This window comes from Enhydra lutris, unplaced genomic scaffold, assembly GCF_002288905.1.
Source record: "Enhydra lutris kenyoni isolate GAN:26980312 unplaced genomic scaffold, ASM228890v2 scaffoldscaffold38, whole genome shotgun sequence".
Lineage (NCBI taxonomy): Eukaryota > Metazoa > Chordata > Mammalia > Carnivora > Mustelidae > Enhydra > Enhydra lutris.
Genome location: NW_019154122.1, coordinates 12,745,729 through 12,772,990, shown reverse-complemented (window position 1 = coordinate 12,772,990; position 27,262 = coordinate 12,745,729). Strand labels below are relative to the sequence as shown.

The window sequence follows — 27,262 nt, the reverse complement described above, 5'->3', positions numbered from 1 at the left end:
GTTAACTAAAATACCAGCAGAGGTCATCTCTTCGGGTGAGGTTTATGAGTGATTCTTAGTTTCATTTTATATTTCTGTTTCATTTGAGTTTTTTAACAACGTGCAGGTACATCCAAAGAGTAGTGAGGCTCTCAGTGTTTTGGAAGGAACGCTCATGTACTTATGGCAGCATCAGAGCTGCTTCTTGGTATTACATGTGGCGGTCAGTTCAAGATGGAATACCTTTAGGGGCACCTGGGGGGCTCATTGGGTTAAAACCTCTGCCTTTGGCTCGGGTTATGGTCTCGGGGTCCTGGGTTCGGGCCCCGCGTCGGGCTCTCTGCTCAGCAGGGAGCCTGCTTCCCCCTCTCTCTCTGCCTGCCTCTCTGCCTACTTGTGATCTCTCTCTGTCAAATAAATAAATAAAATCTTTGAAAAAAAAAAAAAAGATGGAATACATTTCAATGCCACTTTCTGCCGGGTGCTTGGGGGGCTCAGTTGGTGAAGCATCTGCCTTCAGCTCAGGTCATGATCCCAGGGTCCTGAGATCGAGCCCTGTATCAGGCTTCTTGCTCGGCAAGGGGTCTGCTTCTCCCTCTCCCTCTGCCCCTGTCTCAAATAAATAAATAAAATCTTTTTTTTTAAAATGACACTTTTGGGGGTGCCTGGGTGGCTCAGTCCATTGGGCGGCCACCTTCAGCTCAGGTCATGATCCCAGAGTCCTAGGATTGAACCCTGCATGGGCTCCCTGCTCAGCGGAGAGCCTGCTTCTCCCTCTCCCTCTCCCTGTTGTTCTGTCTACGTGTGCTCTCTTTGTATCTCACTGTCAGATAAATAAATAAAAAATATTTAAAAATAAAATTTAAAATGACACTTTCTGATCTTATTTCTAGGCTTTAGGTGAGCTTTGTGAAACCAAGTTTGGGAAGACCCACCCTGTGTGCAATTTGGTGAGTGACTCCCTGATGGACTTGGCACCGGTTCTAGGGATGTGTAACTCTGAAGATACCCCTTAAGTAACATTGTGTGAAAAAAACATCTCCTAGAGGACATTTAGGTTAGATGCAGGTAACACGTCTGGGTGACTCTCAGTAGTGAAATTGCTTAACCCTACACGTGATTGCCTGGGATAGACTTACTTACGTCCTTCCATGATCTTTGTATAAATATCGTGCAAGGAGGAAAACAAGTCCTGTGGAAAAATGTACTTGAGTCCTTTGATAGTGTAAAAATAGTTGGTCCGAGCGCTATCAAATAGCTTCTCGAAACATAAAAAATCAAAAGACCGTCCTGTGAAAGCATAGAGGAGTCTGGAGGGTTTTCCGCCTCTATCTGAGATAAGAAAAGGCAATAGGGGTCCTAACATGTTCGTGAGCTTTGGGGTCTTGTGTGTTAACTGTCTGCCCGGTCCTGGGGGCTGAGACCCCGCTGAGAACAGGTTGGCTGTCCAGAACTCTGCTCATCACGCTTCCCCCTCACTTACCGGCGTAGCAGCCTGACCTGCCTCTGCCGTTTCTTGCCCAGGTGGCTTCTTTGCCGTTGTGGTTGCCTAAATCCTTAAGCCCCGGCTCTGGGCGGGAGCTGCAGAGACTGTCCTACCTGGGGGCTTTCTTCAGCTTCTCGGTCTTTGCAGAAGACGATGTAAGTACAGTGGCCATTTGTACTTTGCTGCTCTGACGTTCAGATTCCTTCCTTAAATGAACATTGTATATTGATGGAATTTTCCCCTTCTCTTCCCAGGCTAAGGTGGTTGAAAAATATTTCTCAGGGCCCGCCATTACCCTGGAGAACACTCGTGTGGTCAGCCAGTCACTGCAGCATTACCTGGAGCTGGGAAGGGTAGGTGTTCAGGGAGTGAGTTCAGAGGATGAGTAGTGGAGGGGCTGGGTATGAGTAACCGGTGTCTTGAGTAACAACTGCCGTAACAGTAGTATGTGGCCTCCCTGAGAACTGGTTCGGCCTGGAAGCTACGGTTCCAGCCCACTCGTAGGCCTTTAAAACCTGAGAGTGAGCGAGCACCGTTCGTTTGCACACTCGTGCCTCTCAGGTGTGGATTGGCATGCCCTCCGTTCTGAGACTTCTCGGGAGCAAAATTAAAGGCTAACGGTAGCATAATTAAGGTAATTTTGATCCTGTCCCAAAAAGGGAATAGAAACGGTTATTTTATTAAAACTGTAGTTTTAATACAGTTTTATGTATTTGTAGTAGTTTTAAACTACGGTAGTTTAAAACTAAATGTAGTTTTAAAACTGCTTGCGTGCAAATGGTCTTGACACAGTTGAATGTGGACACCCCTGTTCCTCTGGTGGTCGGGCTCTCTTCAAACGAGTGGAAGGAGGAGAGGAGAGGAAGGGAGAGGAAGCCCAGCTGTTCTTGAAGTCAAAAGGAATCATTTTTAAAGTCAAGTCTTAATTTTTTTCTTCTCCCTTTCTAAAATCAATTCCAGCAAGAGCTTTTCAAGATTCTGCACAGTATTCTGTTAAACGGCGAAACCCGTGAGGCTGCTCTCAGTTACATGGCAGCCGTCGTCAACGCCAACATGAAGAAAGCACAGATGCAGGTAGGGTTCAAGAAGCCCGCGTTCACTGATTGGCTAATGTCACTCATCTGGCTTGTCTTCACTCGGCATCTGCCAGGCCTTGTTCTAGGAAATGGAGACACGGTGTTGAGCAGGAGAGAATCTTCCTACTGCTGTGCAGCTATGTTCCACAGGCTATGACGCAAATAAAGCACGTAGAGAACCTGGAAGTAGCCGTGGAGGTACCCGAAGGAGGGTACGGGAGTGAGTTTCGATCACGTGGTGGGGAAGACACCTTTAAGGAGGTGACGGTTGATCAGAGACCGACTGATGTGAAAGTCAACCATGACAAGGCTGGGAAAAGAATTTTCTAGACTCTTGTAAGGACCCAAAGTGGGAATGATCTAGCTTTGGAACAGCCCCATATGCAGAGTTCAGTGGCTTGAAAATAGTGTGCAGGAAGGAGGATGGCGGGTCGGGGACTCCCATCAGGCTACGGCTGACATGGTAAGAACTAGAATGGGACGCCCCTGGGGGTTTTGCAGCAAGAAAACCGCCAGATGTAGCTGTGTGGAAAACGGGCTAAGGTGGGAGGAGCGACAGAAGCAGACCCGAGGAGATCTGGTGGGGAGCCTGGTGGCCTGGACTACCTTGCAAGGGAAGAGAAGTTAAAAGGGCATCTTTCCTATATTACTAATAAGTAATGAATGAATGATGTGACCTTTCTATTGAGAAGAAGAAAAGTGTATAGAGAAAAGTGTGGCCCTGCATCAGACTGCCTGGGTTTCCTTCTCTGGTCCCACGATTTACTAACGGTGGGACCTTTGCCGTTTATTTCTTTGTGCCTCAGTTTCCTAAGTGCTAAATGGGGGTAATAATAGTTCCTAACTGTGGGGTTTCTATCCATAAAGCTATTAGAACAGTGCCTGGTGTGGCATGGACACACAATTGATGGGAACTACCATTATTATAATTGTTATGTCATTAACACAGGACTTCTGTAGTGACGTCAACCAGAAAAACTATTAGTCAGGGGCGCCCGGGTGGCTCATTCGGTAAAGCGTTTGCCTTAGGCTCAGGTCGTGATCCCAGGGTTCTGGGATCGAGTCCCACATCGGGCTCCCTGCTCAGCGGGAGCCTGCTTCTCCCTCTGCCTGCCGCTCCCCCTGCTTGTGCTCCCTCACTCTCTCACTCTCGTTCTCTCTCTGACAAATAAATAAATAAAATCTTAAAAAAAAAAAAAACGGCTGTTAGTCAAACAGTGCTGAGTGAAACTAGGGTTTGATGCTCTTGAGGGGAAATAAGAGAAAGGAAGCAACATTAATTGTGTTTCTACGTAATTCATTTTGAGGATCTTAGGCAAGTCGTTTAGCTCTCTGAGCCTCAGTTTCCCCCTTTGTAAAATGTGAATAGCAGTATCACTGACTTCCATGGGCTCTTCTGAAGATTCAGGGAATGTATAAAATGCTTCACATGGGATTAAGACTCCGTAAAGAGCCCCCTCTGATAGAATGACAATGGTGATGATATATTTCCTCTCATTGACTCTAGGGTGAATGTCTGGTTGCCTTTCTTACACACTTGTGCCCAAATTTCTTTTTAAATCATTATTTTAAATTCCTTTTTCCGTACTCCACAGACAGATGATAGATTGGTATCTACGGACGGATTCATGCTGAATTTCCTTTGGGTGCTGCAGCAGCTAAGTACAAAGATCAAGTTAGAGACGGTGGACCCCGCGTATGTACTCCACCCAAGGTGCCGGATCACTCTCCCTAATGATGAGACGAGAGTGAACGCGACAATGGAGGACGTGAACGACTGGCTGGCGGAGCTGTGTGAGTGACGTTGCTCATTGTGAGATCATTAAAACGCTGCCCTTTTATTTAAACACGTCTCGTAGATTTATTTTGTTTGGATGCTAGTGATTGCTCACAAATTGTTGTTTTCTCTCCAGAAAATTAATTTAAGAGCCAGAGATACACAATAAAAATTAACGCATTAAAAACTTCTTATTTGGGCGCCTGGGTGGCTCAGTGGGTTGAGCCTCTGCCTTCAGCTCAGGTCATGATCTCGGGGTCCTGGAACTGAGCCCCTCATCGGGCTCTCTTCTCAGTGGGGGCCTGCTTCCCCTCTCCGCCTTTGCCTGCCTCTCTGCCTACTTGTCCTCTCTTTCTCGCTGTCAAATAAATAAATAAAATCTTTAAAAAAAAAAAAAAAAAACTTCTTACTTGGCTTAGCCAAAGTCAAATAGATATATAGAACAAGTGGAAGGAAATACACTATTCAGACTAAAACCAAAAAAAAAAAAAAAAAAAAAAAAAAAACAAGAAAAGAAAAAGAAATGTAATAGGGATGCCTGGGTGGCTCAATTGGTTAAGCAGCTGCCTTGGGCTCGGGTCATGATCCCAGGGTCCTGGGATCGAGTCCTTCATTGGGCTCCTTGCTCAGTGGAGACCCTGCTTCTTCCTCTCCCTCTGCCTGCCACTTCCCTGCTTGTGCTCTCTCTCTCTCTCTCTCTGTCAAATAAATAAATAAAATCTTTAAAAATACTCATATAGTAAAAATGGTAGCAGAGACTTAATTATAATATAGATTTTATATATACCAATTAAAGTTCTCCTGAAATATTTTATAGATCTTGATGCATCGTTGGTATTAAAATATGAATATTTTAAAGTGTTAAGTTGTTGATCTTTTTCCTTTCTATGTGATAAGACATATTACTGATGGATATCAGAACCCTATGGCATTTATTTTTTAAATATTATAAAATCCTTCACGGAGTAGGATGAGGGTTCCATGCCTGCCTGGCAGCATCGTGATCAGCTGGGTGCACACATTCTAGAGAAACATGTAAACTATGATAAGAACTAAATATCTGATGAGCAATAAAGTTAGTGTTTGATTAGTACCACTTGAATAAGTAGTAACTAGTATCGTCTTGGAATCATATCATGGACTAGTAAATTCCAGAAGAATCAAAGGGTTAAACATTTAAAATATATATATATAGTATATATATTCTTCATATATATCCTTTATTTTATATGTATTTTTATATTTTATACGTATAATATAAAAATAAAGAAAACATGAAAAAACTGAACAGAGGATTTGACCCAGCCATGAAGGAAACAGAAATTTATAATGATTTAATAAATGAAGCATCTCATCAGAGATGATACGTATATACAGTATCTTAGATAAATATGCTTTTTGTAGAGTGAGATGAAATGAGTATGCAAAATTAAAGAATGAAGCAAAGTATGTCTTATGTTTGATAGAATCATGTCTTTTACAATGTAAACCCGTTATAAATGTATAAGGCCCAAACTGAATTCTACCAAGAGACAGTTTTCTTTTGGGGGACAAAAATGTAAGCAGTATATATCATAGAAAATAAAAGATACTTGCTGGAAAAAATACACATACTAATAGGAATTAGATACAAATTGAAAGAAATTCAGGTTATTGTTGTGTATCTGTAAATTATCCAAAACAGGGGCGTCTGGCTGGTTCAGTCGGTGAAGCTTGGGGCTTTCGATCTCAGGGTTGTGAGTTTGAGCCCCTACATTGTTTGGTGTAGAGATTACTTAAAAATAAAGTCTTTAAAAATAAATAGATAATCCAAAAAACAAAGTGATAAGATAGAATGTAAGTTTGTGAAGAAATAGATGGAATTTAATCAATTTATTTAATGAATTCTAATTTATACCAAAAATTATAATACTGTCATTCTCAATAATTTTACATTTTAGAATATACTGCCAATTCTGGGAGTGGGGTGAAGGAGTGATTTTTCATACAGATCTTCCAAACACTATTTATAATAGAGAAGAATTAGAAGTGGCAGACATGCCCACGGTACGGAAACGGCTTTGGAATCTGTAGATTAACATAGTCTATCAGTATTTTGAGATTCAAGGTGATGTTTCATGGCCTGTGTTGAATTATGGGAATGGTTATATAAAATACATCAGGAAGACTCGTAACGACAGGTTGTTGATGTACGTCTATGCAAACATTTAATCAGACGGGGCAGAATACCTAATCATTCAATGGAGCTCGTGCTGCTTATAACTTAGTCTATATTTTTTAAAAAGCATCCTTAAGCTTCTTGAAAATTCAAGTGTAATTCTGACTTAATTGTGCTTTTCCCCTGATTTAGTCTTGGTAAAGCCTTTATTTAGGGAATCATGTTATTTTTCCTAGATGGAGATCAGCCTCCATTTTCTGAGCCGAAATTCCCTACAGAATGCTTTTTTCTTACCCTGCACGCCCACCACCTCTCCATTCTGCCAAGCTGCCGTCGCTACATCCGCAGACTCCGGGCCATCCGGGAGCTCAATAGGTACGTGCGTGACCCCATGTCCTGGGATTGCCCGAGGTACAAAGCAAGCAGTTCTGTTGTGACCAGTGGATTCGAATGCCGGGAGTGAATATGTTGCAGTGAACCATCTGCTTCTGGTTCCCTGTCCACGGTCCTCAGTCCACCAGAGTTCTTTATGTGGCAGAGTGACCCAGCCTTGGTTTCAGAGAGATCTCAATACTCAGTATGTGGTTTTAGACTTCCCTTAACTTTTTTTTACTGAGTGTGGTGTTGACCAGGAGGCCCTTTAAAGGATCTCCTGAGTTCCAGTCATTCTCCTCCTTCTCTGGACTCTGAAACAGTAACTCTAGTTTCCCTTGATAAAAAAGATCATTGACTCCTGCCATCATGGAATTCCCTTTTTTGCATGTTGGCCTGTGGCATAAGGAACCCAGAATGGCCAGGTAGTAGCCATCAGTTTCCCATTCATTAGCACCATTGCTGTGTTTCTTGACCTAAGCATTTTTCCCCATGTGCCAATGCCTCCAAATCACAGAAATAAGAACCAAACACGTTTCGAGCAGGTCCTTTGGAATAATAATAGTGTGGCCACTGCATTTGGTCCAGGACCTATGTACATGTCTGGCTATGAGAAAAAGTATGTCATATCTCTATCTGTAACTCTGTATCTCTGTGTATCTATCTTGCTAATCACCTGTTAATGCTCATGGTTACTCTGTAGATGCTTTAAGATTTTCTTTCTACACTTATTTGTGTCGTTGGTAAATGATGTCAGTTTTCTTTCCTACACTTTTTTTCTGTGCCTTAGCATACTGGCTATAATTTCTAGTAAAATCTTGACTAGAGGCAGCTTTCTTCTAATTTTTCTATTCTAATTCAATAGGGGAGAGGGTTTTTTTTGTATGTCCTCTGTTATCAGATGAAGAACATTTCCCATTATTTCTAGTATTTTAAAAGTTTTTTATTCCTAACAAAAGTTGAATTTTACTAAATGCTTTTTCCAAAGCTATTGAAGAGATCAGAAATTTTTTTCTCCTCTATTCGGTTAATGTGGTTGAATTATATCAACTAGTTTTCTGATGCTAAACCAGTCTTTCATTCCTGGAATAAACTCAGTTTTTATATTATTGCTTTTATAACTCATTGGATATTCAGTTTGTTAATACTCTGTTTAGGATTTTTGAGTCTATGTTCAAAAGAAAGATGGGCCTACCATTTTCATTTCTTGGTACGTCTTCCTCAGGTTTTAGTATCATGCTTGCCAATGATGAGTTGGGGAGTATTCTCTCTTTTTATGTTCTTTGGAAGAGTTTATTAGGGGCACCTGAGTGGCTCAGTTGTTAAGCATCTGCCTTCTGCTCAGGTCATGATCCCAGGTTCCTGGGATGGAGCCCTGCGTTGGGCTCCCTTCCCCTCCCCCTGCTTGTCTGTCTCTCTTTCTCTCTCAAACAGATAAAATCTTCTCAAAAAAAGAGTTTATATTATAACAGTTAGTTCTTTCTTAAATGTTTGGAAACATTCATTGATAAAGCTATCTGGGCTTAGAGTTTTCTTTATGGGAAAGTTTTTGATTATGTGTTTTATTCTGTTATTAGATATATGACTATTTACACTTTTATTTCATCTTGTGTCAGTATTTCTGTGACATCTAAAGCTTCAAAATTTCTAGGCTTGAAGTTGTTCATAACATCTTTTTATCGTTTTAATGTCTGCAGGGTCTTCATTATTTCCTTCTATATACTTTTAGTTTAAATTTGCTGTTTGTTGATATTTCTGTTGCCTCTTAAGATTGGTACATATATCATCCATTTTCAGCCCTTATATAAGTGTATTTAAGGCTGTTCCTTTCCCTCAAAGCCCATTTCTAGCTGCAGCTCTCAGTTTTGGTATGTCACATTTTACTGATCAGTTCAAAATATTTTCTAATTTTTATTATTTCTTATTTGACCCGTGGGTTATTAAAAAATACATTGTTGGGGCGCCTGGGTGGCTCAGTGGGTTAAGCCGCTGCCTTCAGCTCAGGTCATGATCTCAGGGTCCTGGGATCGAGTCCCGCATCGGGCTCTCTGCTCGGCAGGGAGCCTGCTTCCCTCTCTCTCTCTCTGCCTGCCTCTCTGTCTACTTGTGATCTCTCTCTGTCAAATAAATAAATAAAATCTTAAAAAAAAAAAATACATTGTTGAAATTCCAGATTCTTGGGGGATTTGTCTGTTTATCATTTGTTATTGATTCCTAGTTCAATTTCACGGTGGTCAGAGGACATGGTCTGATTTGTGTCCTTCGAACTTCATTGAAATTTGCTTTATAGCCCAACAGGAACATGAGTAAATGTTCCGTGGGGACCTGAAAAGAATGTGCTTTCTGTGTCACTTCTTGCACACTCCATTTGTCGGTTAGGTCAGGCTTGTTCATCTTTTATTCAAATTTTCTTCCTATCTGCTGATTTTATCAGCTTATAATATCAGTTATTGGGAAAGGCTTATGCGGTGTCAAGCTGTGATCCTGAATTTGTCTGTTTCTTCTTCTTGGAGCCCTGGGATCCCATCTCTTTACTGACTTTGGTTGATCCGTTTCAATGGTACCATCGACTGCGTTCACTCCCAGGCGACTGTGGATGGTCACTCTTGTGCTCAAAGATGTTCCCCTCACCTGTGTGCTTTCCAACACTGTGATAGTAGAGATGTCCTCTAGGATACGGGGGGCGAGAGGCAGGTTTGGGAGGAGGGGTTGTCTGAGCCAGTCACCCGTGGTGTATCTATCTGAATATTCTCAGCTTCTTAAACTTTAGATTCCTTCCTCTGAATTCTGTCAAGGGATACCAGATAGCCCAGCTTCACTCAGCATAGGTCCCCGTCATTGCCAAGTTTGAGTCCACTAGCTGGGTGCACATTTCAAACCCCTCCCAGCTACTCAACGACTATCTTGAATCCAGGGTCTCTGGTGGATGTAGTGGTGTCGGTGAATTTAGTCCTACACAGAAGGGTGTTCGGATAGTTCACTGTTGCGGATCAAGCATCTCCAGGATCTGTTCCCCACACACTCCCGCATTCTCTCCCCACAAATGTGGTAGGTAGAACAACGATGTCCCAGAGATGCTCGCGTCCCAGCCCATTAAACCTGTAGATCTGTTACCTTCCATGGTAAGGAGCCAAGGGTAAGAAAGGGAAGTAGTATGTCCAAGTGCTTTGAAATCTGTAGCGGCTTGTTTGGAAAAAACAGATTTGTCTCCACACTGGTTGTCGTTACCACTCACTTGGAAGCTAAACAAGGCTTCCTTGCACTTTGTCACAAGCCTGTCCCGTGCGGCTCCCTAGAGGCGGGCTGAGACCAGTCAGCCGTCCACGGGGCTTCTGAGCGTCTTCAAGCCCCACCTCCCTCACCCTAGGCTGCAGAGACAGGTGCCATGTAGCAGTGTCCGTGGCTGCAGTCAGTCTGTCAGACCGTCGCAGTGCTGGGGAGGGCTCAGGTATGTACCCAGAGTTCGCCTTTGAACCTGACCTGGCAGGAAGCTGCTGCACGGTTCATCCTGACTGTAGAGCCTCTGTCACTGCCTCAGGCAGAACTCCTCCACCACTGTGCTTCCAGAAACACTGTGTGGCTGCCACCCCCAGCATGCTCTTCTGCCTCCACCGAGGGGTCACCTCTCGATGGAAGCTTAGGTCGTGGGCAGATTCACCAGCAGCAAGGGAGTCAGGGAAAGTGTAGTTCCCAAAAATTTGCCAACCTCCAGTTTTCTATAATTGTCTTAACAGAGAGGGGTTGATAGAGCATTAGGTGAGCCAATCTCTAAAATATGCCGCATATGGCCCGACTGGCAGCTGATATTTGGGTGGGCATAGGAGGGAAGTGAAGGAGCATGCCGTAAAGATCATTTCAGAGGAGAGCATTCCACGCGGAGGGAAGGCTCGCAGAAGAGGGAAGGGCACTGGCAGTGTTGAACCAGCCTTTGGTTTGGGGTAACTGACCAGGCCTAGTAACCGTGAACCTTCAGGTGGGACTTCTTTTTCTCCTTCCTAGGAAAATAAGGGAACGATGTAAATAATGTATTTCTTTCCAAAAGAAAAGACTAAATGTCATTAAATGTAAAGTACCATCAATTTTAAGACATTCATTAGATCAGGAACCCTAAGAAAGGTTCTGCCAACGAATGACAGGAAATACTCTGACTTTCAAGGTGCTGAAGGGTGGGAGGAGATGTCTGACGGTCCTCGACATGGTCAGAACAAGTAGATAAGGATCCGCGTGTCTTCTTGTGTTTGACCTTTAGTCCTTGGTTTCAGAACCGTGGAAGACCTGAAAAACAATGAAAGCCAATGGAAAGATTCCCCGCTGGCAACTAGACACCGCGAGATGCTGAAGCGCTGCAAAACTCAGCTTAAGGTTTGTACGGCTGATCGGAATCGTCACAGCCCAGCTGCGCAGCAGCCGTTTTTCTACCAGAATGTGTGCCTGGGCTGAGCCACTAGTGTCCCTCTGCCTCTGTCGTTCTTTCCCCTGAAGATAAAACACAGGACTTTCAAACCAGTTGATGATCTCACCCCGGTCTCCCTGCAGGATTTAAATCAGGACAGAATCTGCAGGTGCTTTGCCAGTGGCAGTGTGAATTCTTCCTGGTTTTATCGTCCTCGGTTGGCCTCCACCTGCCTCACTTAACCCTTCTGCGAGGTTCTCCCCCTCCACTGCCCCCCAGCTCTGTGACCCAGTGTCCCAGCCATGCATTTTCACAGTGTGTAACCGAGTGGATTTGTGGCCGTGGGAAGGACCCCCCCCCCCGCCTTGTCCCTCCTTCATTTGTCATTAAAAATGATCCACTGCACAGAACCTAACTGTGGACAGGAAGATTTCTGCCGGTGAGACGGATGCTGAGCAAAGGCTGTACAAGGGAGTGTAGACCGCTTACTTACGCATTTATCTTGTGTTTTTGTTCAAATTCTAAAACTGAGTATTAGCGGATTCTGGTTTCTGTTGGTTAGTAGGAGGATATGTGGACATTTAAACTTTGATTTCTGGTGCAAGTTAAGGTAGATTTGCTTTATTTACTAATACACAAGACCTGCTGAGGTGCACAGTACACCAGGAGCCCTTTTCTGGTGTCTGTAGACCCCCGTGAGCACCCCACAGACCTATCAGAAGGAGCCTGGAAACTGTTGAAATGGACACGCTGATGCGCATGCATGCCTGGGTTTCCTTCTCACAGCTGTCCTCTGAGGCGGGTGCGGGACCATCAGTGGACAAGCATTTTGTCCAGGGGCAGAAGTGGTGACCTGGAATTCAGATGCAGATCTGTCTGGCTTCTGTCCACTAACCATCTCTGTCTGACGCCCATCAACCCTGTCCCCCAGTCAAGCTATTTCAATCTGACAGGAAGAACTCCTCTTTGAACCTGAACTATGTGCTTAGCCTTCCGCCCAGTGGTTTGCATGGCGTACTTCTGTATCTCTCAGAACAAGGAAAGCTTTGGGGACGTGACCAGCATATTGTAGTTAATTAGAGACGAAGTTCGCGAAAACCCTAGATCCTCAAATCTCCTGGCCCGTTCCCTGGCCAGTCGACACTGCCAGCACTTGGCCACCGACTAATCTGTGGGTGGGGGCGTACCTCCTTCTGCAGAAACTGGTACGGTGCAAGGCCTGTGCTGACGCTGGTTTACTTGATGAGAGCTTTCTGAGAAGATGTTTGAATTTTTATGGCCTTCTCATCCAGCTGCTGCTCCGCATCCTGGACCCCGCCTATCCCGAGTGAGTGTGCCCCCCCCTCCTCCCCTCTGCCCTCCCTGTCTCGGCTGTGTTGTCTTCACTGTCCCTCAGTCGATAGATGAAACCCAAACCCTTACTTTATCAAGAATCTGTTCTTCAGTTTCTAGGTTGTACCTGTATAGACTACAAAATCCATAATATTAATAAGTGTTTTCCCAGTGGTTACAGTTAAGAAAGGAATGTCAGCACCTCCTAGTTTAATTCTGACCTGGTCCTTTTTTTACAAATCGGCTAGATTGATAGAAAAGGAAATCTATAAGTTGGAAACTAAAACCTGGAGATAACAGAGTATTAGGTCCTTTCAGGGACTGGGCGCAGGAAGATACCCAGCCAGTTTTACTAGTTTATTGTTTCTTTGAAGTCTCTGGATCGACTGATGTTGGTAAGTTTGGCCCAGCGCCCTCTGCAGGAGCCGAAAATATTGTGCAGCTCTGTTGTCTCAAAACAGATTGAATTGCATAAAAGGACCAAATATGACCCTTCTGTTTCCTTCCTATTTTGCTATATTAACCTTAACGGAAAAGCAGTAAGAGGAGAAACATCTCCTGCACACCCTAATCCATCCACTGTCTTCATTCTTCCCTGTTCGTTTCAGGCTCTGGTCTCCTGGCTCATGTACCTTCTCCGTATTTGTGTTCTAGGAGGCGTTTCCCCCCAATAAAATATTTAACTTGTAATGGCCGTGTCATAGTCCTTTGGGTTTCAGGTGCCAGGATTTTGTGTTTTTTTGGTTGGTCGGTTGGTTAGTTGGGGTTTTCTGCGGGGGGTTAGAGGGTGGTTTCCAGGTGCCATGGTTTTGTTCTGTAACTTGTGCTTTTATTCTCTTTGACAGTATAACACTGCCTTTAAACTCAGATGTCCCCAAGGTATTTGCAGCATTGCCTGAGTTTTATGTAGAAGATGTTGCTGAATTTTTATTTTTTATTGTACAGTAAGTGCCTTTGACATACTACATGGTTCTAATTTGTTTTTGTACATGGCTTGTACATTGTATTACGAACTACATTGCAGCCCTCCATTTTATGCCTGAAATTCTGTGTAACTGCTGTAAGCGAATGCTGCCTGGAGACTGGAAAAATAAATCCAGCTCTGGCACTAAGCCAGTTCCAATAATATCTTCAAGACAGGAGCAGGATTAACAATGCCGATAAGAATGTACTCTCTGAAAATTGAGTTGAATTTCTAATAATTGAGTATGTGTTTCTGAGAAACAGAAGGAGCAAACAGTTTATAAATATCTAAGTGAACATTCAGAAGCCAGAAATACCCACATCTATATTTTGTACTGAAATTTTTCTCAATTATAACACTGGAGAAAGCTTACAAGGAAATGGCTTGAGTTTATAACTGGCATTTGAAGTTTGTTTGTTTGCTTGCTTGTTTAATTAAAACAACTACCAGAAAAAATTTTTAGGGGCCCCTGGCTAGCGCAGTCAGTGGAGCATGTGATCTTGATCTCAAGGTCGTGAGTCTGAGCCCCACACTGAGTGTAGGGAGTACTTAAAAATAAAATCTTTTTAAAAAAAATTTTTTAAGTTTTTTTTTGTTTGTTTAAAAAAAAAAACCTCTTTTATGAACCTTACCCCATAATTTAATCATGGTGGCTTTGGTTTATTTCCTAAAATAATGTAAGTTACTGTAGCATGCTTTAGCCAATAGACACAGTAGATTTAAAGTCTGTCTAGTTGTAAAGTCAACAGTCATTTGAAACTCAGCAAGTTCAAGGGAATTCAGCATCTTGGCTTGTAGACCTATTGGCCCCTTCCCTTCTTGATGACCCCAGCATCTACCCGGCTAGAGCTTCTGGGAGCTTCATTTCTTACTCTTTTTGCCTTTCTCCAGATACTCTCCTCAGGTGCTTTATGAACCCTGTACTCAGGACATTGTGACGTTCCTTGTTGTGATGTTGTGTAACCAGAACTACATCCGAAATCCATATCTGGTGGCCAAACTGGTAGAAGTCATGTTTATGACCAACCCTGCTGTTCAGCCACGAACCCAGAAGTTTTTTGAAATGATCGAAAACCATCCTCTCTCCACCAAATTGTTGGTCCCTTCACTGATGAAGTTTTATACAGGTAGGTTCCGGGTATTTGGGTAGGCAAGGCCCTCTAAAGCCAGTGGGTGGGAGTTGCTCTAAATCTGGTAGCTAATATCCTGATGGTCTCTTCCAAGTGTAACCTGTTTAACCCTGCCACTGGCAAAGCAGGTCACTGTTGCTTAGTTTAGATCAGTGGACGTATCCCGTGGACCATTCTACGAGCTGGTCCCTGATGATGGGGCAGGATCCACTGTAAGTCAGATGCACTTGTAGCTACTTTTAAAAATCTGTCATATTAACTCAGAGTTTCTAGAGCACGAGTAAAACAAGGAGCTTGTTAAAAATGTTTATTTTTGAGCCCCACTCAGATCAGTGGAATCAGGATATCAGGGAGTCTTCTCTCATTCACTAAATCTATGAAGGTTTATTGAGCACCTGCCGATGGCCAGGCGCTGGGTCCCATTGGCGAGCAGACAGAGCACGCATCAGACTCTCTGCAGGGAGGTCCTCCACTGCTGGATGAATCGGATTCCGAATTGTTATGCTTCGTTTGGCTTTTGAACTACCAGTTTGCTTTCATCAAGGTGATGACTTTGAGACCCGTTGACCTGTCTGCCAGCAAAGGCATAGGATTGTACTAATGGCACATTTTCCTTCCAGCTGGTACGTGTTGCAGGAAAGGAAGTACGCCTTGTCTGTCCTCTGTCGAACCTAGCACATTCTGGGCACTCGGTGTCTTTAGCATTTAGTAGAGTGTACTTGCCATACTCTTGGGAGAAACACTGGCTGTCCGTGAGTGCGGCTGCTCGCTGTTCCTGCAGCCGCAGAAGTTTGAGGATTCCACTGTGTCATGACAGCCCTCAGTGTTAACCATCCTTTCCCTGTTGACCAAGACCTGCTCCTGCTCCTTTGGAGCTGGTGCCATCCCCTCTCTCTGCACTACTGAGGGTTCCAATGGTCCGTCTGCCTCCTTTGTCCTTTGTCACCACTGCTTTGTAACGTCTAGTAAGAGTTTGGCTGGCTGGCTGGCTCCGTTGGGAGATCATGTGACCCTTGATCTGTAGGTTCTGAGTTCAGGCCCCACGTTCAGTATAGAAATTACTTTAAAAAATGAGGAAAAAAAAAAGTTTTTCTTTCTTCCCAGCCTACCAATTTCCTCTTAATGCTAAAGCAAGTAGACAAGCGCTTGAAGTTTCGTTAACATCCTTGCTTTGGCAACAGCAGAGGGAACACTCCTGGGTAAAAAACCTCTTCTTCGCTCCCCTTAGTCCTGGTAGGGAGGACCTCCCTCCCTGGTAGAGAGAGCCATTCAGGTACAAATGATGAGTCACATGTGTACGGGACACGACCTCATTCAGTGTCTTGCACATATCAGGCTTAGTTGGAGATAACTCTGCATTTCTTAAAATAACAGTAAGGTTATCTCTTTTTACCCATTTCTTTCTTTCTCTCTCTTTCTTTCTTTCTTTTTTAAGATTTTATTTATTTGTCAGAGAGAGAGAGAGCGCACAAGCAGGCAGAGTGCCAGGCAGAGGCGGAGAGAAAGCAGGCTCCCCGCCAAGCAAGGAGCCCGATGCGGGGTTTGATCCCAGGACCCTGGGATCATGACCTGAGCCGAAGGCAGCGGCTTAACCGACTGAGCTACCCAGGCGTCCTGTTTCTTTCTTTTTAAACTTATTTTTTAAGATGAGAATACCTAGTGCTTATAACATAGTTGTAGCGAACTACACTAATCTACAAATACTGTTTCATCTCCCCATTAGCTGGTGTGCGGAATCAGCGCTATGAAATTCTCTGAGAATGTAAATTGGTAAAACCTTTTTTCTTTTTAAACTTTATTTATTATTTGACAGACAGAGACAGTAAGAAAGGGAACATAAGCAGTAGGAGTGGGAGAGGGAGAGGGAGAAGCAGGCCTCCCACCTAGCAGGGAGCCTCGATCCCAGGACCCTAGAATCACCTGAGCCGAAGGCAGATGCCCAACCACTGAACCACCCAGGCACCCGCTAAAACCCTTCTGAAGGGCAGTTTGGCAGTCCACACCAAAAGCCCTAAAAATGTATATATCCTATGTATCAATCAAGGTCCAGTAAGGAAAATAGTTGACCCTTGAGCAATGTAGGAGTTAGAGACCCCTCCCCCCCACCGTGCAGCCAAAAATCCACTTTCACTTTTTGACTCCCCCAGATTTATTAACAGCCTGCTCTTGACCAGAATGTTAGATTTGCTGTGTAGCGCCTTATCGGTAACATCAGCCATCAGTTAACACATCCCTTGTACGTTATGTGTATTACACACTATATTCTTAAGAGAAAGTAAGCTAGAGGAAGGAAATCGTTATGAAGAAAACCTTAAGGAAGAGGGACACCTGGATGGCTAAAGTCAGTTAAGCCTCTGCCTTCAGCTCAGGTCATGATTCCAGGGTCCTGGGATCGAGCCCCACATCAGGCTCCCTGCTCAGTGGGGTATCTGCTTCTCCCTCTCCCTCTGCTCCTACTCGTGCTCACTTGCTCGCTCTCAAATAAATAAAAATAAAATCTTTAAAAAAAAAAAAAAGGAAGAGTAAATACATTTATGGTCCCGTGTATATATTTATTGAAAAAAATGTGTAAGTGGCCCCGTGGAGTTCAAGCCTGTGTTGCTCAGGGAGCAGCCATATAAAGAACTAGTCAAGTAGATATTGGAGGACAGAAAGGCAAATGAGAGCTTTGGCATAAGGCAGGTTACGAGTTCAGGAAGCTGCCATCATCTGTCTCCAGAGCTGGGGGAACCCAAGGAAGAGGCTGGAGTTAGTAAACTAGCTCAAATGAGGACCAGGACAGAACGGGGACCTAGGTCTCCAAGGAAGGGCGCTGGGCAGCTGGTGTCTCCGAGGAGCGCAGGCTTACTGGTTCTGCCATGGTGGACCTGAGCTGGAAACTGGAAGCGGCTGGTGCTACGGGGAGAAAGAACCACTGTTGCAGACAGGAGCAGCCAGCCTCTGGCCAGGGACCAGGTCCCTGCTCGCCTGTAGTTTTCCAGTTCTCCTGCAGCGCCCCCTATTGGTGAACCCAACGGAGGGCCTGCTGGCAAGGGGAAGCCTGCAGAGCCCCAGCCCCAGCCTGGCGAAGCTGAGTAAAAAGGGCGGATTGGGGGCCGAGAGACAGCAACTAAATAAATAGCTCACCCTTGTGCATGCAAACTTAATCTCTAGTCATCTGTTCCGTGGGGGTAATTACGAATGCGTGCGCATGTTTGCAGTGATGCTGCAGCATCATTTATAATGCAGTGCGGGGAATGCTAAAAACAGCCTAAATTTCTTCCAGCTGTGGATGAATTAAGTAAATTACAGTTTATCCATAAAGTGGGTCTATATGAGCTGTGAAGAATAATGTTATTTACATTAAATGGTTAAATCATCAGAAGTAAAGAAAATGCCAAGTAATGAAGCAGTATATACAGTAGGACCTCGTGTTGGTAGACATCTGTACGATAGAACGTATACCACAATAGTAACAGAGAGACGGTTCGTTTTGAATGGTAGAACTGTGAATGGATTTATTTCTTTTCCTTTTTAAAAAATTATCTAACTGGGGCACCTGGGTGGCTCAGTCAGTTGAGTGTCTGTCTCCGGCTCAGGTCATAATCCCAGGGTCCTGGGATCGAGTCCCGTATCAGAGGACTGGGGAGCCTGCTTTTCCCTCTGCCTCTCTCTCTCTCAGTCTCTCATGAATAAATAAATAAAATCTAAAAAAAAAAAAAAAAATCTGAACTTAGTTACTCTGCAGTAAACATGTATTGTTAGTATTAAAAGTAAAAAGTGTTTAGTTAAATGTGTTTTTTAAAAGTTTTTATTTATTTATTTGACAGACAGAGATCACAAGTAGGCAGAGAGGCTGGCGGGGGTTGGGGGAGAAACAGGCTTCCTGCTGAGCAGAGAACCCGATGTGGGGCTCAATCCCACGACCCTGGGATCATGACCTGAGCTGAAAGCAGAGGCTTTAACCCACTGAGCCACCAGGCGCCCCTAATTAAATGTATTTTATACTCAGTAAGTGCCCTGGGCCTGTCACTGTGGCTTTGGAATAAAGCATGGGGGTGCAGGGGGGTGGGCCTCTTGGCAAATGCGTGCTGGGTCTGGCAGAGCCCCACTAGTAAGATCTGAGAAGCTCCTTTTCCCCTTTGCCACCAAGCGGTGTACCCTCTGGCCCTGGACCACGTCTGCAGTCCTAGAGAGATGATACCATACTAATAATAGCCACCACTCATTGAATCCTCACTAATCCTTTCACTTAATCGGCACAGCCATCATCAAGATGGGTGCTATGAATAAATCCCGTTTTCCAAATGAGGAGCCTGAAGCTTAGAAAGGTCCAGAAGCTTGCTGAAGGTCAACAGCTAGTGCATGGCAGCAACTTCAGCAGGTGGGCCTTAGCGTACGTGCTCTTGACTGATGCATTGTTACTGCTGTGGTAGCAGGGGACCAGTCCCCAGAGAGCCCTCCAGTGGGACACCACAAACAGCCCGCCACTCGTGCATCAACCCCATAATAAGTCCTGCTGAGGGGCTCCTGGGTGGCTCAGTGGGTTAAGCCTCTGCCTTTGGCTCAGGTCATGATCTCATGGTCCTGGGATCGAGCCCCATATCAGGCTCTCCGCTCAGAAGGGAGCCTACTTCCCCCTCTCTGCCTGCCTCTCTGCCTGCTTGTGATCTCTGTCAAATAAATAAATAAAATCTTAAAAAAAAAAAAAAAAAGTCCTGCTGATTGAGGTCCAGAGTCTCAGACGTGAACTAGAGATGGGCATAAGGACCAGGCTCCTCTTTTCTACCCCTAGAGAATATCCTAGCTTTGGAAATACTTAAGATCAAATTTTTGTTTCAAAAATAAAATTAAGTTCCAAAATCAGAGTACTTTATTTATACCAGCAGTCAGTTCCCTAAAGAACAGCTTTCCCAACCTGGCTACTCAGAACTTAGAAGAACACTGAGCTCTGAATCAACAAAGCCAGCATTAACCCAAGTAGATTGAGTCTCTGACTGCAATTATTTACAACGCTCCTACTGTGTGTCAGCCCTGGTTTTGATGCTAAGGTGGTGCAGATGGCTCGTGAGCCCAGTGTTCTCGTTGAGAAATAGACATGGAATCAATAAATAAGATAACTTTCAGACGGTGGGTGTGGGAGGGGCACGATGCTGCTTTAAGGAGCGCAGTCAGGGAAGGTCTCTGAGACGGTGACTTTGGAGTAACATGAGACGGAAGAGTGAATCATATGAAGATCTGAGCCACAGCATGGGCAGGCAACCGGGACAGCAAGTGTAAAGGCCTTGAGGCCTGGGCAGCTTAGTGAAATCGAACAAGAAGACCTACAGGAGGGAGCACAGCGAGTAGCAGGGCATCAGGCCCCCCAGGATCTAGTTCATTTCAGGCCTTCTAGAACTCGGACTTGGGAAGTCGAACTCGGGCTGCCACAGTTTCGAGGGAGCATGAGGAGTGAAGTTTTTTAAATGTTGGCAGTACTTGGCTTCTGCTGTGCCCAGGAAGTGGTAGAGGTATTATGGGCGATATTGAGGATATGAGAGGCTCTGTATCAGCCCCCCAGTGTCTTTCCCAAGTAGACTCCGTTTGCATCGGCTCTCCACACTTCAGTTCACACTATTTTTCATTAAAGATTTATTTATTTGAGAGAGTGAAAGGGCACACCCGAGCAGGGAGAGAATCTTCAAGCTGACTATCCACTGAGCGCAGAGCCTGATGCAGGACTCAGTCTCACCACCCGTGAGACCACGACCTGAGCCGAAACCAAGAGTCAGACGCTTAACTGACTGGGCCTCCCAGACGCCCCGGTTCACACTTTTTCCTGCAGTTAACAAAGTGATGCTTAGTTCGTTGTAAAGAAAGCTTGACTTGATGAATACGCACGTGTGCTTTTAGGTCTTTGTGCGATAGGTGTTAATTATCTTATGCCTCTCATTTTTAAATAACCTTTCTTGTCACCAAAACAATATGTTCACTGCAAAATGTAGGAAATACCAAGAAGAAAAAAGAAGTTATTGATAGTCTCTGCACTCAGAGTCTCTGTTAACATTTTGGTCTGTATTTTTGCCAGCCAGTATGTATGTGTATGTATGTATGTATATGGTGTGTGTGTGTGTGTGTGTGTGTGTGGTTTTAAATATGATTGGCCCCATTCAGTAACCTGTGTTTTTCACTTCCTGTATGACAAATATTTTTTCATGTTCTCCATTGGGCACTTGCATTTATGTTTTTTCTCTAATACAAATAGTAGTGTAGAGAGTATCCTGGGAGATCAGTCTTCGAACCTGCCTGCGTGTGTTTTCTGGAATAGAATTGGTGGGTCAGAGAGATGGGCTCGTTGGTGGTTTGTGATCCAAATTGTCACATTGCCTTCAAGAGTTTGTGTCCCTGTTCATTCTCATGAGCAGTCAGAAGGTACCTCTCACCCAGATTCTCACACGCAGTTTGGTCATTTTTGTAAAACCTGCGAAGTAAAAATGGTATCTTATTTTAATTTACATTTTTATCTTTTTCTTGAGCCTTATTGTCTTAATTTGACAACTTTCCCTCTTTTTATTTTTAATTTTTTTTTATTTTTTTAAAGATTTTATTTTTTTGACAAAGAGAGATCACAAGTAGGCAGAGAGGCAGGCAGAGAGAGGAAGGGAAGCACGATGCGGGGCTCGACCCCAGGACCCCGAGACCATGACCTGGGCTAAAGGCAGAGGCTTTAACCCACTGAGCCACCCAGGCGCCCCTCCCTCTTTTTAAAACTTGTCGTAAACTCAGGAACTTCTCACACTTCAGCCCTTTGTCTTTCGGATACCTAAGTCTAACCTTTGTTCCATTTTAATTAGCAGGACGGGAATGTCGGTGATGGGTAAATTAGTGACGAGCACATGGGATTTTACTGAGCTTGTCTCTATTTTGGTACATGTTCGAAAATGTTAATTATACAAAAGTATTTAAAATAATACAGGCATATTTCAGAGATGTTGCAGATGCAGACCCAGACCTCTGTCATAAAGCAAATACAAGAATGAAGGAAGTCAGATGGATTCTTCTCTTTCCCGATGCATATGAAAGTTACGGTTACACTGCTCTGTGGTCTGTTAAGTGTACATTATCGTTCTGTCCAAAATAATGATGTATATATCTTATTTTGAAAGTATTTTATTGGGGCACCTGGGTGGCTGGATCAGTTAAGCATCTGCCTTCGGCTCAGGTCATGGTCCCAGGGTCCCGGGATCGAGCCCCGCGTCAGGCTCCCCGGCTGCTTCTCCCTCTCCCTCTGCCCCTCCCCTCGCTCATGCTCGCTCACTTGCTCACTCTCAAAATCTTTTAAATAAGTATTTTATTGCTGCATCATCTGAGCTTTTAGCGAGTCATCATCACTGATCGCAGATCACCGTAACAAATACAATGATAATGAGCAAGTTTGAGATATTGCGGGGATTACCAAGATGTGACCCAGAGACACGAAGTGAGCAAGCGCTGTTGGAAAAATGGGGCCGATAGACTTGCTTGAAGCAAAGTTACCACAAACCTTCAATTCGTTAAAAAAAAAAAAAAGAAAGAAAAGAAAAAACAACGCAGTAAAATGAGGTAGGCTGGTAGTCACATTTAATAGGTATGTGACCCTTAAGAAAATTCCACCCGTTTTTTTTTTTCCTGGTCATTGATGAGTGGGCGCTGTGCCAGGGGTGCTAAGCCGCTTTGCGAGCCCAGTTCATCTGGTGGTGTGTCTTTGCCAGACCTTCACTGTGAAGCCTGTTTCTCCAGAACCGCCTCCTCATTTCTGTCCTGCCTTACGTGTGAGAGATAGGGGCACAGTCTTGTCACGTCCTGTATTTACAGATTTGCATGCACTCGGTAATATCCTGGGCGCAGTGACTGCTTTTAGAAAGGTAGATGGTCCCCATGCTTCAGTCCCTCTCTCTCTCTTCTCTAGACGTTGAGCACACCGGAGCCACCAGTGAGTTCTACGACAAGTTCACCATCCGCTATCACATCAGCACCATTTTTAAAAGCCTTTGGCAAAACATAGCTCACCATGGCACCTTCATGGAGGAGTTCAAGTGAGTATTGGGCGCCCGATGTCACCGCTTGTCGCTTGCGAATCACGGGTAGGGTGACGCTTAAATCTTTCTGAGCTGGTTCTTCTGGACCGTTGGCTTGGTCTCAGCCTCCTTTAAGTTTTCTAGATCATTCTGCTACATGTGAGCGGGTTAACTAAATGTCTGTGCTTGCAAGATATCGCCAAGCTTTAGAGCTGTCAAGACACTTTGGGGATGGTTTGTATACATAAAGAATCTATAAATATTCTGAGATGATCCATGAAGTGTTTTTTGGTGTTTCTGCGATTACAGTGTTAAGTGAAGTTGTCAGAGGACTGGAATGAGATTGTAGAGTGTTCTGGAATATGATGTCAAGCTTTAGATGCAAAATGTTAGGAAGACTTTAGATTTGGAAGGAAGGTTGGGGTTATTTCAAATGTCATTCTTTGTAATAAGGCCCTAAATCTTGATTAAGGATTTTTTATTACCTACCTGAAATTTTAGTGGCTCCTTAAATCTGGACATTAGTCATTTCATCTAAGTTACCGTAAAAAGAAAGATGCTTTTAAAAAGAAGGGAGATGAAAACGTTGAACTCTTGAATTGTTCTTCAGGAGAAATTTTATCCTGTCTGGTTGGATCTTTTGCCATTCCTGCTAGATGACTGAGCAAGTCTCGCTGTCACTTGTTAGCTGAGTTACTAGTCAGTATGATTTCGTGTTACCAGTGGAGAACCATTTGTTAGATAGGTTTCTGTAAAGTAAGCTCTTCAAGTTAATTCTCTTTCTGAGAATTTCTGTTATGGTCAGAATTACGTTCCCACAAACCCTGGCACCAGCTTAGACCACACAGGCCCATGTCTTGGTCTGCTTGGTGCTGAGTGGGAGTGCTCGCCCTGAACTTTGCTTGTTCTTGAGATCCAAGCTTCCCACCCTTGTTCGCAGGAACTTCTCCTCCCCAGGCATGGGCTTCCCGCCCCTGATTACACAGCAGTAGATCCTAAAGTGTATGGAGATCTTTGCTCTACTAATCTTACGGTTACAAAGCCTCATGGTGCACCAGCATCTGAGTGCGCCAGTGAGCCCTCCACTGTGACGAGAGATGCAGGACAGTTTTATAGGCTGGAAGCTTCAGGTTCTAGAAAGTGAGTTAATAATCTCCTGTATCAGTATCGCAGCTTCTAGCTTTCCTTCACTGCGACTTTATAATAAGGAATCACTGTATTGGTAATTCTCTTGTCTCTTATATGTGGGTAATTGTGCTTTCTTGGTGAGTTTAAACCTATTTTCTAGTCTGGAGGAGTGTCTTTTCTACTTAAAGTCATTGAGACAATGAGCCAGGGACGTGCTGGCAAACCTGCTCTCTGAAGAAGGGGGGGAGAAATTCAGCATTTGCTGGCTTTTCAGGCTGTACATACTCACATTGGTGCCAGATTGAAGCTCTCATGGGAATCTGCTCACAGAATCGTGAAGTACTAGCAACTGGCTCTCTTGACCAGGCAGGGTCCCCCCCAGTGCACCGCTGCAGTGAGCGTCTCACAGTTAGCTAAAAGGGGTAACATCCAAGGAGAGACTTCACAGACCTTGACCTCCGCCATATTGGAGTGGTGCCAGGGCAGTGGGCAAGCTTCCGGGGCCACGTGGTGGGTACATTGGGCGGGGCCCGTTTTCTTTGGGGTCTGCCGCCACCTTTGGCCTCAGGGCGCTGTATGACCGTGTCTACCGTAATTGCCTTTTCAGTTCGGGGAAGCAGTTCGTCCGCTACATAAACATGCTGATAAATGACACGACGTTTCTGCTCGATGAAAGTCTGGAGTCTCTGAAGCGAATCCACGAAGTGCAGGAAGAGATGAAGAACAAAGACCAGTGGGACCAGCTGCCCCGGGTGAGGACGCGGGGGGCAGCTGTGGCCGGGGAGCTGCCTCGGGCCCCGGGCAGAGCTCTGCTCCTGGGCTGCACTCGTGGGGCCCTGGTGACCTAGATCTGACTTGTCGCTACCTGTCCCCTCCCACCTGTGGGCTTCCGAGAGGTTCCCTCCGAGGGTTGCGGGAGGGATAAACGTAGACACCTGGTCTAAAGCCAAGAAATGAACTGAGAAGGCTTGTCAAATGCGTCCTGAAAACTTTCTTGCCTCCTTGATGTCAAAGGGCTTTCTTGGAGAAGCGCTTTTGTTGTCTGAATGTGTTGATGTCAATTTCCGAAAGTAGGAAGTGAATCCCTAGGATGCGGTGCCGACCAGGCGCTTGATCTGCTCGTGTGGTTTCCTTTGGACAACGGTGTGCCTCCCGTGGGAGGTTTTTCCTTCCAGTTGATCTTGGTTTTTGTGTTCAGTTATTAATGGAAGAGAGGGTCGTCTTGCCAGTTTGCGTGAGAAACTCCTGCCGCACCGGTGATGGCACGCTGACACGCTTTTCTGACATTTACTGCAGCCGTGTAGACGGTCTGTTCTGTGCCTGGTGTTCTCGGGCTCAGGATCAGAACTGCTTTCCAGAAAGAGTTCTCTTGGAAAAGTAGGGAGGACTGTTTTTTTCTTGACTAGCAATAGCATCCTCAAAACAAAAATGCTATCGAGCTTCTAACGCTTAAGATAAGGTAAGCACATAAGAAAGCACGTTTCGGAAAGGTTTTCATTCCCAGTATTCCTGCGGCTTTGATGGGAAGTTTACATCTTGCTGTAGCTCACATCTTACACCATAGACTGAAACCTCCTGGGGGCTTTGCCCAGGGCCCGTGAGTGCTGGATTCCCTGAGTCCGAGCTTCCACGCTGCTGGAACCCCTCTCATCACATTCTTGAGACAACGTGGTCGTTGTCCTCTCTGTCCTCTGTACTGCTCTGGCACCTGCCCGAGTCCGGCCTACCCTCTACCCTCGTATTTATGTCTAAACACCCATTGAATTGTTTTGCTACTATGCCTCCAAAACCTCCCTCCCGTGCCTCCCCACGTCCCACAGGCAGGAGGCAGCCCAGGCTCAATGCTCCGTGGCCTCCCTACACACAGTAGCTTTAAGAGAGCCTTCCAAGCTTACCTCGCATTCCGGTCCGTTGGATCCTGCCGGGACCAGTCCCCAGGCCCTTGCAGAACCGTCTGGGAAACAGATGAGGCCGGTTGAAAGAGCTCCAGATTTGGAGTCCAGGCTACCCGGGTTTGAAAACGGACACTGCCATGCCCTCAGAGTTCTGTATCCTTGTCCGTGAACCAGAGACAATCCCTGCTTTGCGGAAGAGCAGTGAGGAGGATTGTTGAAAGTTACCATGTAGTTCGGGATTGTTCAGCCCCTGTTTTTCTGTGTGCCTTGAGACACTCCTGTCCACAATTCTCTACTCTCCATTTTTCTGTATTGAAATCCTGCCCATTCTTTGAGTAAGGTCTTGGCTTGATCGTCCCTCAGGGTAGGACTACCCCAGTCGGTGCAGCTGAGGGCCTCACCTTTCTCGGTACCTCTGTACCCTCTTTATGCTAGTCGTGATGCTCGGCTCAGACCGGCTCATGCCAGAGACAGTGGGAGACAGGCCTGTGGCTTGATACCTTACCCACAGTCCGTGCACGCTAGCATTTGCTCATGAGACAACCGAACAATTCCTCTTGACTTCTCCATGTTCATGGATGAGAGACGTCATAAATAGTCCTGCACGATTGCTGTTCCCAAAGTCATGTAGACCTTGAAGTCCCTTTCTGCCGTCCACCTCCCTGCCTTGCCTGCTCCTCACTGCCCTGTGCTCCGAACGCTGGAGCATTCCGCTCCGGCGCCCCCTCCCCTCCCGACGCTCGCTGCTGAGGCTGGGGTCTCTCGGCGAGGGTGCTGGTTGGGACTCGGCGGTGGCAGGCCTTCTTTATCCTGAGAGACTGCACCATCCGTGGCAGGACATTTGACATCTTTGGCCAATGAGGTTCCCTCCTCCCGAGAGTCATCAGGCAGCCAGAAACACTCCCACACACCTGATGCCCCCGGCTCAAAGTCACTGCGAGGGGATCTCATCTGTTTAACGGTCTGTGTCTTAAAGCTTCCAGAATGTGTCTCCTCAGCTCCTATCTCTCCTGACTCCAGACCTGCCGCACCCACCCGCCATTGACCTGCCCCTCTGCCCGGTGGTCCAGTAGGGTCCCTTGATGGTGTCCTCCACATCTCCTCGGGTCTGCCCGCCTCACTGAGGGACAGCCACACTCTGTTAGATGCTTGGACTCGACACTTTGGAGTCTTCCTGATTCTTCTCCCTCAACAAACGCCTCAAGACTCGATCTTCAGATACCCGTGTCTGACTCTTGTCCCACAGCGTCTCTCACGGGGCCTGCTGTAGCCTCTCTGACTGGCCCCGCGGCCTCCACTGCTGTCCGGGTCCATACCGCAGGGACGCTGTTAAAACGTGTCTGCTTATTATCACCACTTGACTCCGAACTTGGCCACGCTTCCCTTCTCACTGAGTCCGGTCCCGAATTAGAGCGGGCCCCTGGCCCACCATTTTCCCTGTCACTCTCCGAACCACGTGGGCCTCCTCGCCCTTCTGTTGACCCGCGTGCTCGTCCCTTGGCTGGGAGCACTGTCGCCCCAGATTTCTGCCGAGTCTCCTCCTTCAGACCAACCACC

General features: G+C 45.4%; 1 protein-coding gene across 2 annotated transcripts in view; it reads left to right on the top strand.

Moving 5' to 3' along the window:
- LOC111154619 (ubiquitination factor E4B) overlaps nucleotides 1-27,262 on the top strand; it is a 122,973-nt gene that overhangs the window by 84,479 nt on the left and 11,232 nt on the right. For both annotated transcript variants that reach the window (XM_022514339.1, XM_022514338.1), the window contains 12 exons: nucleotides 873-929; nucleotides 1,504-1,620; nucleotides 1,720-1,818; nucleotides 2,426-2,539; nucleotides 4,137-4,335; nucleotides 6,713-6,851; nucleotides 11,111-11,210; nucleotides 12,441-12,568; nucleotides 13,419-13,517; nucleotides 14,429-14,664; nucleotides 22,574-22,700; nucleotides 24,418-24,562. In XM_022514339.1, the coding sequence (XP_022370047.1) occupies nucleotides 873-929; nucleotides 1,504-1,620; nucleotides 1,720-1,818; nucleotides 2,426-2,539; nucleotides 4,137-4,335; nucleotides 6,713-6,851; nucleotides 11,111-11,210; nucleotides 12,441-12,568; nucleotides 13,419-13,517; nucleotides 14,429-14,664; nucleotides 22,574-22,700; nucleotides 24,418-24,562 (1,560 nt within the window). The remainder of the gene's footprint in view (nucleotides 1-872; nucleotides 930-1,503; nucleotides 1,621-1,719; nucleotides 1,819-2,425; nucleotides 2,540-4,136; nucleotides 4,336-6,712; nucleotides 6,852-11,110; nucleotides 11,211-12,440; nucleotides 12,569-13,418; nucleotides 13,518-14,428; nucleotides 14,665-22,573; nucleotides 22,701-24,417; nucleotides 24,563-27,262) is intronic.